Raw genomic sequence first — 19,814 nt, 5'->3', positions numbered from 1 at the left:
TATGTACACAATTATGTAGGCTACATATAATATATAACATATCATGTATTATATATCATGTACAGAGAGATGGAGGGGGGGGGGGTGGGGGCACTGACGCTATGCATGTTGTCAAGCACCAACACCATGCAACATTACTATACGCGTTTTTATCTTACTATATCACCATCACTTTATCCATGTTTACACTGTGCAACTATGTGAAAACGTTCGAATTTAACAGTGTGAAAATGATTTCATACTGTGGTGTGGTTTTTCACAGTGAGTTCTCGGATCATGATATCTTCTGCTTCACACTGTGAATTGATGATTCACAATGTGTTCACAATGTCAAAACTGTCGATTTAACAATGTAAAGAGATTTCGCACTGCGTTCACATTGTGTTTCACACTGTGGGACACTGTGAGAGCAAAAACTCCAGCCTATGAAGCTGCTGTAAATCACGTCTTAATACTAGTGATATATTAATAGTTTGTGACTTGTCCGACTAGATTATTCCCTGAATAATCACAAAATAGCTTAGAAGTAATCTAAAAAGCTTTTAAAGATGATTATATCTAGTCGAACTGAAAAAGCCGTCTTTGAAGGACAATCTGCATGCCATAACACCACAGAACTAGTTTAATTGTTGCCTTTAAACACGTTAAATGAAAATCCAATTCGCCACAGTGATAAGAAGGACACAATTTTCTCTTCATCGTGATTACAGACAAAATACTAAACCTCAGCCTGTGTCCCATATCTAGTTTAAATCATTTACGGGGATTTAAAAAGAATGAAAAAACAAAACAAATCTTGTCAGTCAAGCCTGATTTAGAATATTATATCATCGCCGAATGGAGGATAACATCGACTCTTATCAATAAGGAGTCGAGCCAGAACTGTTAATTTACGACGGATATTGGGGGCGGGGGGGGGGGGGGTATAATGAAAGTGGAAAGAAAAAAAATCGAACTTTACCTGAGCAACCTTCCGTAAAATAATGAACATCAATTACTCGGAATGGAGGAATGCTAACCTCGACCTCTCAAGCAGGATTATCAATCAAGGAAAGCTAATATAGAAGCAGAAAAATTTCACAGTCCTTGGATATCAAATGGGATGCGATATTATATAAGGATAATTAGCTGTTGTTAGGCTGTAGCAACAAGGACATCGCAGATTCCGATCAAGGCAATGAGAAGAATTAAAAGAAAAAGAAGTCCCCTTGCATGTCTATAGAATTAACGTGCGTGGATACGGAGAAAGGATGATTCGTTTCGCTCACACATGCACTGTCCATTGCCTTGATGGCTATCGATGAAGCTCTGATTTACATAGGGCTATACATGTACTTCTTTGTAGCGAGGGTTACCAAAAAATAATAGCTCCGTTTTGTTTTACCCAATATCTAGGATAAATGCGGGCCCATCTTAAATTAGATACTATTCTGTGTTTATTCAAATTCATAGTATTCTGTCAGTGAATAAAAAAGACAAGTAATAATAAATTATGTAGATAGTAACGAGCTAGATAGATAGATAGATAGATAGATAGATAGATAGATAGAGGTGTGTGAATCAATCAAGGTAGATAGATAGATAGATAGATAGAGGTGTGTGAATCAATCAAGGAGACGATGGTACTCCGACGTTTACATACAGCTATCAAAAATGAAACTGCACATGGCACAAATTTAACGTCTTCGATCGTCTACACGTTCTAAGAAAAATTGGTTTCACTTTGCACCTTCACCAGTGTCACACTGGAAGTGCCTTTACAGGTCGACACTGGTTTGAAAGGTGCAAAAATGCACCCACAAAGGTGTTCTTAGTGTGACACAGGTAAATTGTTATTGTTATTACTATTGTCATCATTATTATTATTATCATGTGATTCGGCATTTGCAAGACTATACAAGTGAATGATCAAAAAAGATAAACAACCAAAACAAGCGAAATAGAAGGGTACAATATTTCAGGCTTATTATATATTATACCCTGGTACGCTTCCCTAAATTGCCGGGTTGGAAATAAAAAGCAATCAAAATCACTATGGCCCTTGAGCCTCTCCAACCAACTTTAGGAAGCACATCAGGAAATAGCTAAAACACACAAAGTTGAGCCTATTTTTCTGTATAGATCAAAAGTGTATGCATGGTCAATTTGTTAACGTGCATGCAGGATAAACCATTTATCATTATGTAATACAATGTACAACAAATTACATTACTGATAAAAAAGTGGAAAAAACAACAACAAAAGAACTAAGATATGGAGACCTATAACCTAACTATACCCCGAAACAAACACCCTGGACAAATCCCTACACTAAGTCGCTGTCATGCAGGAAGAGAGAGGAAAGAGAGAAATTTGTAACACAATATTATGTAAAATGATTAGGGCATAATTCTTATACTCTTGATCTAGGCCAATGATAATTTCGGTGATGATTTGTTTTCTCATAATTGTCTTCATTTTATTATTGGTATCATAATCATCTTATTAACTTTTTTCCAGAGTGCTGTCATTCTGATTGAACTGAGGAATGCGGACTGTTTCCTGTGTTGTTGTTTTTTTTGTGTGTGTGTTTTTGTTTTTTGTTTTGTTGTTGTTGTTGTTGTTATTGTTGTTGTTTTGTGAACAAGTTCTACTGCGTCCACCACACGGGTGACTGCTTCTTTCATCTATTCATGAACGGAGTACAAGAAGTTGAGTGCCGTGCACGTACATTATCGAGATGAAAATGTTTGGGCAGCGCGCGCTGAGGCGAAAATTAAAGCGCGCGCTAATGAACAGTGTGGTGTGGTACCGCGGTCATACCTCCTTGGTCGGACGGCCCACGGAGAGCCACAGCACAGACACCGGTCATGCACAGTGACTGCACTCAAAGATCTTACGCTGCACTGCACTAGTCTAGACTGTGTACGATTGACAAAAGCACGAGAGTTCTGTCTGGCAAGCAAATTGACGGAAATTCATTTTTCTTTGTCAAAACATTAGTCCCGTGGACACACTGTTGTACGTTACAATGTCAGATAAACCAGACTGCAAATACGGAACTAAGTGTTATCGTACCAGGGAGGATCATTTGCAGAAGTACCAACATCCAGATCCCGGAAAGAGAGAAACGTCCGATGATGATCAAGTGAGTCCAGAATATTGACTTTATTTGCTGAAATCCCGGCCCCTGGGCTGAAATTTGACAGTAAAACGTGTATCACGATAAAATATATGTTATCATATCGTAAACTTCTTCAACAAAGGACCGACATAATCATTAAATGGGAACTAAGGAGAAAACCAAATGCAGCAGGGCAAGGGTAACTTTGCGGCTTTGCGTTTTCATTTCTTCGTAGGCTCCTACAAATTGTAAATTTACTGAGGCCTATAAACATGTTATTATTGTTAGATCTGTGAGTGTTATCTGACGATAGTGCGCATACGAAGATTCGGTTCAGTACGTGAGACAATGAAACAAAAAGTGATTTGGAAGCTACTCACACTGTCAATGCCTTGTTGGAGTGAATGTATTGAGACAAGCAAGTGGTGAATAGACGTAATCCTGAGATACAGTAGATTATCAAATAATCCACCACTATGATAGAAAGGACTAACATGGATGTGAGTATATGGGACCGGTTAAAAACATTAACAATATTCGACAGTGCGGTACTATTAGTACAGTACAGTAGTCATGGTAGTGCGCCGAGTGAGCTGAAATGCACGAGCGGAATGGAAAATATTGTGAAACATGCTAAATTAATAGTTTAGTTTATTTTGCACCAAGCATTAAAGATATATAGAGCATACATTAAAACAAGAAAATACAAAATGAAATACAAATAGAGAAAAATTCATAGGACATACAACATACAATTAGAAATGACAAATTAAGGTGATCCGATTTTTTTTAATCAATGATTCGAGTCCTTATTGCAATAGGCATGACCATACAAGTTCCATCTGTGTTTAGAGACATTGGCCGTGTGATGTTTGCATTCTCATTTAGCAAAGGGAGTCATATTTGCCATGTTTGGTACCAAATTCTGCATACACTATAACGAAGAAACAGCAACAAGTACATATGACCTTTGACCCACCTTTGCACTCCCAAGATTGCATCTGATGAAATAGTGGTTATTTTGTGAAATGATTCTCGCGACATCGTCTATACGTGTGTAAAATATGGGAAAGATAAGGCAGGTATTCACCAAGATACAAGATGAAACATTTATGACCTTTGACCCTAATTTACATATCCAAGATGATGTCCGATCTAGTAGTTGTTATTTCATCAAATAATGTACGTGACATGAACTAAACATGTGCAAAATATGGGGGTGATAGGGCGTGTTTTTCTTGAGTTATTGCAAAGAAAGTTGCAGAAAGAAAGAAATACCTCAATACATAGAAGATAAGCGTTAATTTCAACCAAGTTTTTTATCGTGATGCCGACAACGTATGAAAAAACGAAGGGCACATTATCGGTAGCGTAAAGTCTCAGCTACAACATATTAAAATCTGGGAGAAATTCACCGAAGGTCAAGTGAGCTAGTGCTCGATAAAGACAATCATGTCAATTTTCACATTTAAAAAAATTCCCTCCCATAGAGATAACACGTCATAACGAAGATACAAAAAGAAGTACATATGACCTTTGACCTCAATTTGCACAGACAAGATGGCATCTGAGTAAAAAGTAGTTATTTTGTGAAATGATCCTTGTAATACGGTCTTTGCGTGTGCAAAATATGGGAAAGATAGAACATGTATTCACTAAGATACAGGATGAAACACTTATGACCTTTGACCCTAATTTACATACCCAAGATGATGTCTGATCAAGTAGTTGTTATTTTATGAAATGATTTACGTGACATGAACTTAACATGTCCAAAATATGGAAGTGATAGAGGCCGTTTTTCTTGAGTTATTGCAAAGAAAGTTGCAGAAAGAAAGAAATATCTCAACACATCGAAGATAAGCCTGAATTTCAACCAAAAATTTTGACGTGATCCCGACAGCGTATGAAAAAATGAAGGGCACACTTACGGTAGCGTAAAGTCTCAGCTACAACATATTAAAATCTGGGAGAAATTTATCGAAGGGTAAATGAGCTAGTGCTCGATAAAGATAGTCATGTCAATTTTCATTTCCAGAAAAACTGCACTCCCATAGAGATAACACGTAAACTGGTCAAATTTGACAAGATTACTTTCAATCCATTTTTACGAGGTGATACCGTTATCCAATCAAATTTTTGTTATTTTATGTTTGTAAGAACATTAAATAAGCTACAACATACTGAAATCTGGGTGAAAATTGACAAAGGACTAGTGAGATATGCTCGAATAAACTTGAAATTTGATGACGTCATTTTGAAAATTCACTTTTTTTACTTTATTAAGAAATTTGCTATCTTTTAATCATTTTGTCAGCATTACCACCCCATGAAATGACATGTACAACTCATCAGCTTTCAAAATATGTAAAGAAAATGGGGGGTCACCGTCCATCCTGACGAGTAAAATCGGATTTAAAATTGGCAGTTTTTTGGCATAGTTGCACTGCATATCGCCATTGACGCGCGCGCGGAATTTCAACTTTGACGGGCCCGTATGACGTCATATTGAGTCGGATTGACTTGAAACTTGGTATAAATATTCCTTGACATTTCAGACATCCGATCCGTGTGAAAAAACGGGAAATTTCAATTGCATATGAGCTGTGTGTGCGCATATGTGCGCGCGCGTACGCGTCCGTCCGATTTTTCAATTTTTCAAAAAATGCTCCAAATGGTCTGAAACGTGTGCAAAAAAAATTTGAGCTCGATTGGAGCATACAAATATTTTAATGCGCGCGTACGCGCACGTTTTAAGAGAAAATATGAATTTTGAGAACATGAGCAGAATTCGCATAACTTGAAATATATGTGACGTAAATTTCATTGAAAAATTCTTTTCCATTAATGAGATATGATTGAGAATGTGTTTTCATATAATGACGTCATAGTGACGTCACGGTCGACTGATCACAGTGATACATTAGATTTGTCGTCTTTGGGACATGATGCATACATGGTATAATTTTGAAATTGATAGGCATTGCACTTTCTGAGCTAACCTCTGCACAACTTTTGAGGAGAAATAAAGAAGAAGAAGAAAAACAAAGAATCCGTACAGATACAGAAGGTGATCCGAGAGGATACTCGGATCACCTAATAATGTGGCGGTATGACTACATTATCATACATACAAAGACAATTCCAGTTGGTGGGGCGGGGAAGCAGCAAGAAAGGAAAAAGCCCTTGTGAGTAGCTGACCCATTTCCTGTAACATACATACCTTTGACAGATTAAAAAAAAATGTCAGATAAGTTGACAAAACGGAACAAGTCAAAACAATGCAATCATTACAAAACAAAACTACAGGGGTATAGACAATAACAGAAAACAGCAACAACAAAATATGTCTTGAATTAGCTATGTGTGTAATCTAATAAAAATTGTTTATATCTAATTTTGAAATTATTTATAAATTTTGATGCTTTAATTTCTCTATGGATAGAATACCATGTATGATATACAACTGAATTTTTAAAAAATGTAAAAAAAAATAATTCTTGTTCCGTAATTATGGATAGTGCTTTTTCAGTGAAAAAATAATCTAAATGGGATTCTGGAAGTAACTCTTTGTTACATAAGTACATAAAGATACCCAACTGTGAAAGATAAATATCATAAAATTGCAGCATCTTATACAAGTGAAAGATTGATTTTGAAATTAGTTGACAAACAATAAAATAAGGAGTGAGAAGACTTTGTGCAGAATACAGTTGCTACACTAAAGTCGCCCAAACCTGGGAATATAACCTGGGCATGCTAATTCATTTAAGCATTTTCCTGTCTGTCTGAACTCTGTCTCTGACTGTCTATTTCTATTTTGCATTGTGATTATTGTTCATAGGTGGAAGAAGGGCAGTCGTCAAAGCGGCAGAAAGTAGATGAAACTTTACAAGAAAAAGGAGACACTCCGACCACAAATGACGGGGCTGAGCCCACGGACACAGGCAAAACAGGTTTGAAGGAAAAATACAATCATTTGAAAGTCCAACAGTTAATTAATTCTACACAGTGTTGCCTCAATTAAGTAGATGGAGTAAAGTCAGACTGAATGGTACAGATTTCATCAAAGCAAACCTAATTAAAGATATTAAGGAAGTGACAGAAGATATAGTAACCACGTGTATGCATGCTAGTGTAGAGGTAGCAGTACTGATGTCGGGAAACCCTTTTGTTGCTCTTTACACAAGTCTTCACAACATATTTCCTTTTTGTCTCGCCCACCGGAGGTGAAGGCGAGACTAAGGGATCCAAATGGCGTCCGTCCGTCGTTCGTCCGTCGTTCGTCCGTCGTCCGTCCGTCGTCCGTCGTCTGTCACAAATGTTAAAGTTTACCTGCAAGACTCTCTTATGATGCATAACTTGGCAACTGTTACAGCAATGGCAGCCACACTTGGGTGATAGAAGCACTACAGGTATCTTCATGTTATGGTGTTGTCGGAGGTCATGTGCTGATGTCAAAGGTCATTTGAGGTCATATATTATAGAGTATGTGCAAGACTCTCTTTTCTATGTTAAGTTTACCTGCAAGACTCTCTTTTGACAAATAACTTCACATAAGTTACTTGGATTACAACCTAACTTGGGTCATAGATGCACTGGGGGTACCTTCATGTTATGGTGCCGTTGGAGGTCACAGGATAAGGTCAAAGGTCATTTGAGGTCATACGTTAAAGTTTACTTGCAAGACTCTCTTATCACACGTAACTCGACACATATTGCTACAATGGCAAACTTGGGTGATGGATGCACTGCGGGTACCTTCATGTTATGGTGCCGTAAGAGGTCACATGATAAGGTCAAAGGTCATTTGAGGTCATACATTAAAGTTTACTTGCAAGACTCTCTTATCACATGTAACTCAGCACATGTTGCTACAATGGCAATCAAACTTGGGTGATGGTAGATGTCTCTTGGGAAATTGAAGGTAACCACAAGGTCAAAGGTCACAGACAGGGGTCAATGAACTTTTAGGGCCCAATGTTGAGTTTTTAGGGCACATTTCGTTTATGGCTCATAACTTTTGATCCCTTTGTCCGTTTGTGACCAAACTTGAATGGAAGATGTCCCTAGGGGAGGTGAAGGTCATCACAAGGTCAAAGGTCACAGACAGGGGTCAACAAACTTTTAGGGCCCAATGTTATGATTTTAGGGGCGTTTTGATTGTGGCTCATAACTTTTGATCCCTATGTCCGTTTGTGACCAAACTTGGACGGTAGATGTCCCTTGGGGAGTTAAAGGTCATCACAAGGTCAAAGGTCACAGAAAGGGGTCAACCAATTTTTAGGGCCCAATGTTACATTTTTATGGCGCGTTTCGATTAGGCCAAAAAAAAAAAAAATTGTTGCATTGGCGTAACATGAGATTTTCAAATAGGGTCGGTCGGGCGTTTTTTTTTTTTTTTTTTTTTTTTTTGCTACCTGCATTTTACGTGTAAAACTCGTGCTGAGCTCAGTAAACAGTTACAACTGCTGCACCGAATGTGCTGTGTTCATCTATTCTACAAATCATTTATGAGGCCGATATTACTGGAATTATACCCCTTCACAGAATTTAAAGATGTTGAAATCCCTATCCTGAATGTTTTCACTTCATATTTTACTATTTTGACTTAGATAAGATAGATGCAAATTGACCCATATGTACGATCTTTTCATCGCACACGGCGATCTCTATTACAGTCCCACATATACAGATTCGTGTAAGTTCTCCACACAAGAAACCTATGGCAAAACTGTGCACAATACATCGCAGTCTGAATGCTACGTATACACTGAATAAATCTTGTCAGAGTACGTGTCCGTGTTGGAAACAGATGACGTACTGATCGAGGCGCTAGATCTCTCCCTCGTACATCCGATATCCCCAGAGCCGTTTCCACTTCCGGGTTTGTGCGATCGCGATCGCAATCAACAAGATATTTGATATCGATAGCAAAAATAAAAAATAAAAAAACATGGGGTCGGCGGAATTTTTAGGGTCGGGCGGGTTACGCCAATGCAACAATTTTTTTTTGTTTGGCCTTATGGCTCATTACTTTTGATCCCTTTGTCCGTTTGTGACCAAACTTGGATGGTAAATGTCCCTTGGGGTGTTGAAGGTCACCACAAGGTCAAAGGTCATAAGCAGGTCAATTAACTTCTGAGAGTTATAAAAAATATTAATTCCTTGTATGCGAATGGGCGAGACAATTTGGCACTTGTTTAACACAATAGTATTTTTTTTTTTGTTCTTCATATTGAATTATTTCGGGGGGGGGGGGGGGGGGGAGGATTGCAGTTGCCAAATATTCAAATGAAAGAAATCTTTATGAATTGTGTCTAACACTCGTTTTCTCTTGAATTTTTCCTTCCCCATTCTCTTCAGACAATAATTTCTACTACTAGAAAAAAAAAATATTGTTGATCAGTTTTTTTTTAATTTTTTTTATTTATTTATTTTTTATTAAAGCCAATGATTTTGTAAATGATCACTGGAATACAAAATGTATTTCATTTCTTGCCTTGGGCAGGTGGTAGCATAGACAGCGAGGCAAGTCCGTCCACTCCTCCTGGCCTTGACATCAAAGAGGAACTGAGGTTAAAGTTCAAGGTTGAGATGCCCCAGGATTTCTTTGATTTCTGGGATTACTGCAAGAGTGTCAACCCTTCAGATCCATGTGGTGAGTACATTTTACTGACGAGATTCCCTGCATCTCAGCAAAATGGAATAGTTGTGATTTTTTGCTGTTTGTTTTTCTGATACGGTGTAATTGCCTTTTGCTGAGCACTTGGAAGCTTGTCTTGCTGGCGTGTTAATCCGTGCATCCACTTCAGATACTGTTACCATGATATCTTAATGATTACCATGATATTACCATGATATCATGACATTTAATGTTCTAATTGGACTGTTTATTTCCCAAGAAGTAGGATCAATTACTAATGGGTTATCTGTTATACAATGTAATGCTTACCTGAATGATACTACAGTAGAAGACAATAAGTAGATTCCAGTTTACAAGAACTGCATATTGTGTGACAACTTCAAACTTTGATATGTGCTGCTTGTTTTTTTGTTTTTTTTTTTTGTGTGTGTATGCTTTGTCTTTGCTCATCTGTGGGAATTTTATTGTGGACAAGTACAAGAACTGAAAATAGTTTGTGACATGTAAATTCTGACTGGAAGTTTGAATGTTTTATAAGACCGGGGTGCATATCACATGCATTTATGTCTGTTCATTTTGCAACAAAATGATATATAAATTGTCTTTCCTGTCACATGATTTGCCAGGTGCCTTGGAGACAGTTGCTGGATTAAGACTAGGGGGACCTTTTGATGTTATGGCCGGAAATCTTAAGCCCATGGAGGGTCAAAAGCCGAACTATTTCCTGCACCACCGCCACTTCTACGACCCACCAGAATTCCAAACAGTCCTCCTCGGAGATGCCAAGACCCAGCATCATTTGGGCTATTACCGGTTAGAAGCTGAAATTTATTCTCTCCCCACCTGGAGTCTGTTTCATGAAGTCATTACATGAATTTCTTTACATACTGTAAAACATAATATTTTCGCGGCATGAAATTTTCGCAAATTGGAGCGGATGGCCTCTTTTGCCGAATGAAAATTTTTTGAGTTGCCTCTAACATTCAGTGTGTATAGTTTAGACAAGAACTTTGATGTGCACTTTAATTTTGCCAATCTTGGCTCTCGCGAAATTGAAATGCATGTGTACATTCCTTGTTTTACAGTAGATCTCAGAATGGCCAAAGTTGCTCATATGTAGCTGTGTAGAAAAAAAAAAAATCCATGTCATGAAGTTTCTCATAGGGGTGTCTCATGAGCAAAAAGCCTCTTATAAGACTTTCATGAAATGGACCCCTGGTGACGGTATAATACTAGTATAATTGTTCTGTGAGTTCATTCTGCAATTTGATGGATCTCTTTCAGTGGCAGAAAACTTTGCAGAACTTGAGTATAAAAAATGTATCACCAATTGGTCAAAATGATTTCAGATTTGATGAGACAGAATACAAGAATGTAGAAAAAAAAAATAAACAAAATGGACAAAAACAAGACTTCGTATTTCAATCATAGTATGTGTCACTCAGCCTGTGCATAAAGCTGTGACTCGTTATGAAACCTGTGTAATGTTATGCCACATCAATCCCATATGAACAGGTTTTAGACCCTCAAAGTACTTCAGAAAGTATGCAGGTGTTGAAGAATGTATGTATCGATGGTATGTTTTCTCACAGATTTGAGGTTGTACTTTCCCAGCATAATAGCTTTCCTTCAGTGAAAATAAAGAAAACAAATCTACCAAAAATCTAGCACGTTGTATAGTTTTATGACCTAGCACGTCAAGAGTGCAGTGGTTATGGATTTCCAAAAAATTTATTGTATGCCCTTCCATGTAGACATAATGTTATTACTAACATGACAAAGTAAGCTTTGTCGGAATCATAGTGACAAAGACTAAAATCTATATGATCATACTGTAATACAGCAAAATACTTCAGCTACGTCAAGAATAAAATCAAAGCAGTCAAAAGTATGATAAAAACAATTTAAAGAGAAGGTTTTTGATAAACATGCATGTTTCCTTTCTTTGTTTATGTGTTTGTTTCCAGGGATGAACCACAGAAGGTTCCTGTCTTTGTAGCCTCAAACTCAGCCAAGGAAGGCTGTGTCATCTCGCCTCAGGGAGAAAATCTCTTTGGAGCTGTTAAGTGAGTTTTCCCTTTAAGTTTGTCTTCAAATTCATCCTGCTGTCATTCTAATCCCTTGCTGCCAACCATTTTACAGCTGTAAGATACACCACCTTGTCTGATGATGGCAATTGGTTATGGTGAAAATTGAATGAATCCGAAATCTTCATTTTTTCCCCATTTTTTTTTTCTGTTTGGTGTGTACTTATTGAATGTTGCCACTATCAGAACATTACCATTATGTAAAAAAGTCAATACAGTTGATGAAAAATTCTACCAGTATCACTCATAATTCTACAATTATAATCAAAATTATGATTATGATTGTAATTGATGATGATTACCAACATTATGGCCATCATCACCATCATAATAACCGTTTATTTCAGTGTCTGTATTGTTGTTACAAATAAGTTGTTTTTATGCCTCCGCCAGGAAGTGGTGCAGGAGGCATTATGTTTTCGGGTTGTCTGTCCTTCTGTCCTTCCATCCGTCCGTCCGTCCGTCCATCAGTCCGTAATCAATTTTGTGGACAGCGTAACTAAAAAACCTTTTGAGGTATCCTAATGAAACTTGGCATGTATGTGTATGAGGGGGTGAAGTTGTGCCTATCAACTTTTGGGAGCACATGCTCGAGGTGAAAGGTCAAAAGGTCAAGGTCAAATGCTCAAAATTTCACCATTTCCCCAATATCTATGCAATGCCTGAAGATATTTTCTGGAAACTTAGTGTATACATGTACTACCCAATTAAGATTCTCTGGTGCGAGTATTGGGTCATGAAGTCAAAGGTCAAAGGTCAGTGAGAATGTTAAAATTTCACTTTCTTGATATCTTGGAAATGGTTCAAACTATCTTCATGGAACATAGTATATATATGCATGTACTGACTGGCAGTGATTATCTGAGGAATTTGGGGTTCATGGGGTCGAAGGTCAGGGGTCAAATGTCAAGGTCAACTCTTCAAAATTTTACTATTTCCCTCATTTATGCAATACCTGCAGGATTTTTTTTTTTTTTTTTACTTGGTGTATACATGTATTTCCCAATAGAGATTCACTGGGAAGATCAAGTGAAAGTGCTGAACTTTACTTTGTCCTCCATATCTCGGAAGTAGCTCAAGTTATCTTGAAACTTAGTACAAATGCAAGTTCTGCCTGACAGTGATTCTCTTATGATTTTTAGGGTCAAAGTTCAAGGGTGAAAAGCCAGATTAACAATTTACTATTCAATACAGTGTATATTGCACTTTTTCTCCATACCTTGAAAATTACTCAATGCATAAATTTATAAAGGGGTCTAAGTCAAGTAAAAGTCCTCAAATCCCCAAGTACATGCTCTCCCATTTATCAAATTAAACCTAGGTCAAGGAAGGTGAACATTCAACACATTTGTGACAAACATGTAATTTTGATATTTTGCCAATTACATGGTGTATGTGAAACAGTCATCACACGTTGTCCACATGTATGTACTATAGATATAGACCTATTAGGAGAATCATGCATTATGGCGGAGGCATACCAGTCACCATAGCAACATTTCAAATCTTTTGCTATAATTGCATACTGTTTTCTGCTTTGTCTACATCACCCAATATTTTCCTCTCATGAGAACAAGGAATAAAATCTAAGTCATCAGTTTCTCCCCATACCAAGTGAAGCATCCCCCCCCAAGAACAAAGAAACAGACATACTGAAATAAATCAACACACATACCCATATTCACCAGGTCTCTCCTTGCTTGTTATTGGATTCTTCAAACATGCCGCATCTTCTTCATTCAATCATTACTCCAATGATTTCCTGGATGCACTCCCTGGCAGGTCTCACATCGACAAACTTGCCCGACAGACTAAGGACAAGGGACGGCTAGAGGCCCTGAAGAAGACTGAGAAGTCGCTGACGGAGTGGGCCAAGAAGTGCGGCCACCCCCTGGAAGCACGCACAAAGGCCATGAAGGAGCGCGACAAGAACGTGGTGACCAAGACGTTCCACAAGGCGGGTATCGTCGTGCCCCTCGACAGCACCGGTGTCGGGTACAGGGAGCTCCCGGAGACTGATGGTGAGCCCCCCCCCCCCCCCCCCCCTCCCCCCCCCCCCCCCCCCCCACTCAGTTTCAATCAGCATGTTAGGTTGCTTCTAGTCCAAAGACATTACCCTCATGTGAAATACCTAATGAAATTACTCACAGCTCTATTGAAAGATGGAGAAGTAAACTTACCTTAGCACAGGCCAGATTTGCTGTGTTTGATATATCTTGAGCATAAATGTTAACATTTTTAACCTCATTTAATAAAGTAGGAAGCTGCCTTCCTCCAGCAATAGAGGACCCCCCCCCCCAAAAAAAAAAAAAAAAAAAAAAAAAATATATATATATATATATATATGTATACATTGTATATATATGAAATATACACATACACATAGGAGTACATATATCCTTTGGATATTCATGTATGGCATTATGATAACCCCAATCATTTTTTTTTTTCTTTGCTGTTTTATCAGTATTCCATGTTATTGGGGATAGTATGTTTCAGAATGTGCATTTTTGACCTTGTATTTCATGGTACATGTTATTGAATATTATGATCCAAAGAAAACGTGCACTGATAATCTTGTTTTCATCTGGACTTTGATTGTCATAACATACTTTATATCAGGATATGTTGAAAAGTCACCTCCACAGTGACTATACTTGTTTTGCCTAGTAGCCAAAGTAAAAAAAAAAATGTCATGAATGATAATGGTGGTAATAATCATAGTAAGGATGAATTATGAAAACAGTCAGCACAGATGCCCCAACACTCTCAATAAATGGTGATTATGTGAGTATGTTTATCTCTATTGTACCATACTGTATGTGTTCAGGATAGCCTGTAGTGCATTTGTACAATGTAACAGGAGCACTCGTTATATTGAGGTCACATATAGCGAGGTACCCGATTAATTTTGCAGATCCCATTCCTGTTATGTTATTTTTGTCTTTGTCCATGGTATGATATGCCCAATATAACAAAGAAATTTCCCAAGTAGTGATGAGATTCTGCTGTACACATTTTTTTTTCTTCTAAATTTTTATGGCAGGCAAGTTTAAAGAATAACTTAAAAAAAGAAAGAAAGAAAGGAAAAAAAAAAACCAAGCCAAAAACTGTTACAAGTGATGGCTAAATGCAATGGCACATGCAGGTATTAATCATAACAGCATCATCATCAATACAGTAACAGTGTGTACTACATATGTATAGGCGTAGTTACAAGCTCTTAATTTCCCTTTCTGTGACAGCCACTTTGAAGAAGATCCTAAAGAAAATTGTGGAGACGGACAATGAGCAAGAGAAGGCCCGATATTCCGACAGCCTGCAGGAGATAATCACCCTCGTGCAGTTCGCGAATGACGAGTGCGACTACGGGCAGGGCTACGAGCTCGGCATCGACCTGTTCTCGTTCGGCCACAAGAGCTTCCACCCCACGGTCAGCATGCTTCTCTCCGTCGCCTACCTGTTGCTCGGGAGAGGAGAGTTTGATGAAATCTTGGAGGCACATTTGAAGCAAAGAGAGGAGGACAAAGTGTGCACTGCCTTATAGTACAGAGATGGATTCTCTGTAAGGACCACCTTTCTAACTTAGGGACCACCTATCTAACTTGAAGAGACTTCACTGCATATGCTATTACTCTGAAGACCAAGAAACGGCATGCACTCTCACCAAGAAGGTGACTCCATAGTGACGTCTGAGACGTCTCCAAACAAGGTGCCATTGTATTTGCCCGGAAGTCGCAGAGATGTCCTCTCAGTCGTGGAGACATCTCCATGACGTCTCCAGTAGGCCGCCAGTGGGTCTCTGCAAGGTTGCAGAGATGTCTTAAGCCCCGTTTTAACAGAGCCTTTCAAACCGGGGTTAAAGAGACAAAATCTGGGCAATCTTTTTCTACCCTGCTTTTAAAATGGTCCCTGCAAAATGTTGATTGGACATTGTTGCAATAACTTTATTGCTAAATTCTACCATAGCCAGCTAGGGTAATTGCTCCGACATTACCCCAACAACCCCTTTGTAAACTGCTCTCACAGTAACATTTGGAATGCTACTGCAAGAGCAGTTGACAGAAGGAATAATCAAAGGAATGATTCCTGTGATACAGTCAACATCCAAGCACAAAAGTTCAAACAGAATGACATAAAGCTTGCCGATCACATGTGTAAACAAATGTAACCAAGTGCCCTTGGCTTGTGAACAGGTAGGTTGTTATGGAAACATAAACAGAGAAGGTTTTCTGTAAAAAAATGTTACCCATCTTTATCTTGTGGTTTTATTACTTGAGGTGAGCATTTTTGTTCTTCAAATGTTGTTCTGATAGTGTTGGGGCAAGGTCTGTTAAAACAGGGCTTTAGAGACATTCCTGGCAAAATAATAAGTCTCTGCAACTAAGGAGACATCTTATTGACATTGTGGAGACTGGAAAAAGAAAATCTCCCAAAGAATGAACATGTTTGATTCTCTTGTGACTCCTGGGAAACCAGGCTAGTTTCTTTGATGTCTCTGTGACCTAGCACCACTCTTCGACCAGTGAGACTTGTGTTACCGCCAGATCGCCACCTAAGCTCCAAGCCAATGAAATACCCACGTTAGTATTTGCCCTGACATGTGTAATGATGTATGTAAACAAAACTTCTATGTGAAACCATATGCAATCTAAAAAGGAGCCAAGAGAAATTGTCATTTCATCAGAAGTAATTGTTGTTCCATCGTTTGCAAAAATGATAAGGACTGCATGCAATCACTGCTTGAGCATCATGTGAATTCTGAGAAAATAAACTGAAAAGAACAATAAACAACAGTAAGAGAGATGTTTTATCAATTTGTCATAAATTGCTCCACGATTCCTATGATTGTAATTTGTCTTGTTTTGTGTTTTCTCCAATAAGACCAATCATGTCCATTGGATGTTTGCTCTTACACAGAATAACTGGTGAAAGCTGCATTTCTATTATGCTGTTTAAAAAAAGAAAAAGTAGTTACTGACTTTCACAGAGTGAAGCAAGCTCTTAAAAAAGGTTAAGAGCCAGTAAATGCCATGTTTGTGTATGTGTATGTGTGTTACTTTGTTTGTTTGTTTTTTGTTTGTTTTGTTCATTATCTTTTGCCAGTAGGAGTATTCCTTCTCAGGTCTTTGCATAATACTTCTGTATTTTCATGAATGATACATGATCCATGATGTGTTTGTCAACATATCTTCAGTGGTGGAGAATTTGATCATGTTGTTTATGTGACATTGTAGAGTGCCAGACGGATGCATTATGTCGCAAATTTCAGCAACTTTTATTCTTTTGAAACAGTTTGGAATGCAAACAGTTTCTCAGCCAACAAGTTGAGACATGAACAGAGACTGCAAAAAATGTAATGATCAAATCTCTTGTAATTGTGTCACTTGAGGAGTTTACTATGAACATCATGAAACAATTTGTCACCAACAGCAATCTGCTGCCTCACTTTCTCTATTTTTCTCTAATTCCTTCTCATTCTTGGTTTAAAATATTAAAGTGGGAGCGCTGTGGCATAATGGATAAGACTCCCGACTCCCATTTGGAGGACCCGAGTTTTGAATCCCACCCAGTGCTTATTTCCTTGGATAAGATGTTTTTACCCACGATGTCCCTCTCGACCCAGGTGTATAAATGGGTACCTGGCAACGCAGGAGTATTAATAATAGCAGGGCCCTCTGGTAGAGCAGTGGCAATACTGAAGAGGCTACCCTGGATGAATTAAGACCTTATCATTATCACATGTGCAGTGAAAAAGTAACATCTAAAAACTGTGAATAGTTCGGGTTGTATCTGTTAAATTAAAATGTTGGCATTCCACCTGGATGGCATTGTTTTATACAATGTAAATGAATGTGTAAATAAATAATTACTTCACAAAATGTATGCCTGCTTATATGATGAGGTGTACACTTTGAAGTCATCATGGTGTGTTGTATTATAGTAGTCTTTGAAATAAACAATTTGTTGTATATTTGAAACCCTTGGTATTTTATTGTTCTGTTTTGTAGTATTTCAGGTAGTCCTTCGTAAGTACAGTATTACTTTTTTTCCCCTTTTCAGCTGGGAGGGGTGGGTGGGATTGGGCATTTCAGAACAGGTGATGAGCCACTCCCAATTAAATACAGTAGTGTGACACTGACAGTGAAAAACGTAATTGCAAAATCTGCGGTGGTTTTTGGAATACATGTTTGCATGACAGAAAATTTGACTAATACAAACATGAAGTTATGCAAATGTATTTGTGTATTATATATATATATATATATATATATATATATATAAATAGTTGAAAGAAATTGGACTGAGGCGGGGACGTTGCTCTCGATCTTAGTCTCCCTTTTATTTGTCAAGCTTTCGGCCCGTCATTGGGCCTTCGTCAGGACCTACCAACAGAGCGATTATTATATGAATAACCTGATGTGTCATATAATATATAATGCAATTTCACATATTACCAATCTTCTAAATCATTTCCTTTATATACACAAATCAATCATTCAGTTCAATACAAATATACACTCTAACCTCAAATCATCATCAGAATAACATCATATGTCCAAAAAATATATAAATAAATTCTTATATCATAATGCTGCCATATAATAATCATTATAAGAATTTATTTATATATTTTTGGACATATGATGTTATTCTGATGATGATTTGAGGTTAGAGTGGATATTTGTATTAACTTATTGAATGATTGATTTGTGTATATAAAGGAAATGATTTAGAAGATTGGTAATATGTGAAATTGCATTATATATTATATGACACATCAGGTTATTCATATAATAATCGCTCCGTTGGTAGGTCCTGACGAAGGCCCTATGACGGGCCGAAAGCTTGACAAATAAAATTGAGACTAAGATCGAGAGCAACGTCCCGCCTCAGTCCAATTTCTTTCAACTATATGCATCCAACAATGCGGCACTGCGTACGTTCGGGACCCAGGGAACTATTTCTCATATTATATATATATATATATATATATATATATATATATATATATATATATATATATATATATATATATATATATATATATATATATACATATATATATATATATATATATATACATATATATATATATATACATATATATATATATATATATATATACATACATACATACATATATATATATATATATATACATATATATATATATATATACATATACATATATATATATACACACATACATGTACATGTAAATAGATAAATATAAAGATATTATGTACACACACACACACACACACACAGATTATGTAAAGTTAGTATGACTCCCCTGGCTGGGAAACTTGGGGGAACTGAAGTAATATTCAGACGTATCAATAGATCTATGTCTTAGACACTCCATTCTTTTATGCCAAAGTTTGCTTACTAATCATTAGTAAGCAAAATTGGAAATAAAGGGAAAAATTTAATTTTATCTCGTGCCTGAAATACACCGTATATACACGGCTTGGTAAATAGGCATGGTTACAGTAACAATCTGAACATGTGCAAGTAAATGTAATTGAATACCTTCTCTTGAAGTGGGCTTGTAAGAAAAGTAAGGTATTTAAAAAGACTGGATAGGTCTACTCTTCATAAAAAAACTATGCCACAGTGTATATACTCGGTCATGTATAAACTATGTTAGGTGCATATTGGAATACAGAGATGAATGTGTAGAATTTTCAACCAAAATACGTATCAAAAGCCATTCATGCAGCACTTAATTTCACTAAAATTACATTGTATCATCTTCTGCTACTGTGCATATTGTGCATAGAGACATTAGATTCAGAGAGACATTTATTTTTGTGTGATATGCACCATGTAAATAATTATGGGTTATTATTATCGTTATTACTCTATTGTTTTTTTTTTTTCAACTACTCTTCTAATGAAAACATCAATCATTCTGGATATCTCAAACCCTCATGGGTGCAGGAGTTGCACCACCCAGATTCAGATTCAGCAC

The 19,814-nt window shown here is 37.3% G+C and overlaps 1 protein-coding gene across 1 annotated transcript; it reads left to right on the top strand.

Moving 5' to 3' along the window:
* The first annotated feature begins 2,877 nt into the window (after positions 1-2,877).
* On the top strand, positions 2,878-17,814 carry LOC140234625 (histone PARylation factor 1-like). The gene is made up of 7 exons (XM_072314651.1): positions 2,878-3,127; positions 6,948-7,059; positions 9,615-9,764; positions 10,376-10,562; positions 11,717-11,815; positions 13,619-13,857; positions 15,082-17,814. Exons 1-7 carry the CDS (start codon positions 3,011-3,013, stop codon positions 15,381-15,383), a joined length of 1,206 nt encoding a protein of 401 aa, XP_072170752.1. The 5' UTR covers positions 2,878-3,010; the 3' UTR covers positions 15,384-17,814.
* Positions 17,815-19,814: the final 2,000 nt, after the last annotated feature.

Source organism: Diadema setosum, chromosome 11, assembly GCF_964275005.1.
Source record: "Diadema setosum chromosome 11, eeDiaSeto1, whole genome shotgun sequence".
NCBI lineage: Eukaryota > Metazoa > Echinodermata > Echinoidea > Diadematoida > Diadematidae > Diadema > Diadema setosum.
The sequence above is the reverse complement of the archived record's forward strand: the minus strand, read 5'-3'. Positions and strand labels throughout refer to the sequence as shown.

Bases quoted from the DNA above. Each gene is read 5' to 3' on its own strand.
- LOC140234625 (XM_072314651.1), top strand. From the start codon at position 3,011: ATGTCAGATAAACCAGACTGCAAATACGGAACTAAGTGTTATCGTACC. The intron at 3,128-6,947 runs GTGAGTCCAGAA...TATTGTTCATAG, and splicing joins AAACGTCCGATGATGATCAA to GTGGAAGAAGGGCAGTCGTC. The intron at 13,858-15,081 runs GTGAGCCCCCCC...TTTCTGTGACAG, and splicing joins GGAGCTCCCGGAGACTGATG to CCACTTTGAAGAAGATCCTA.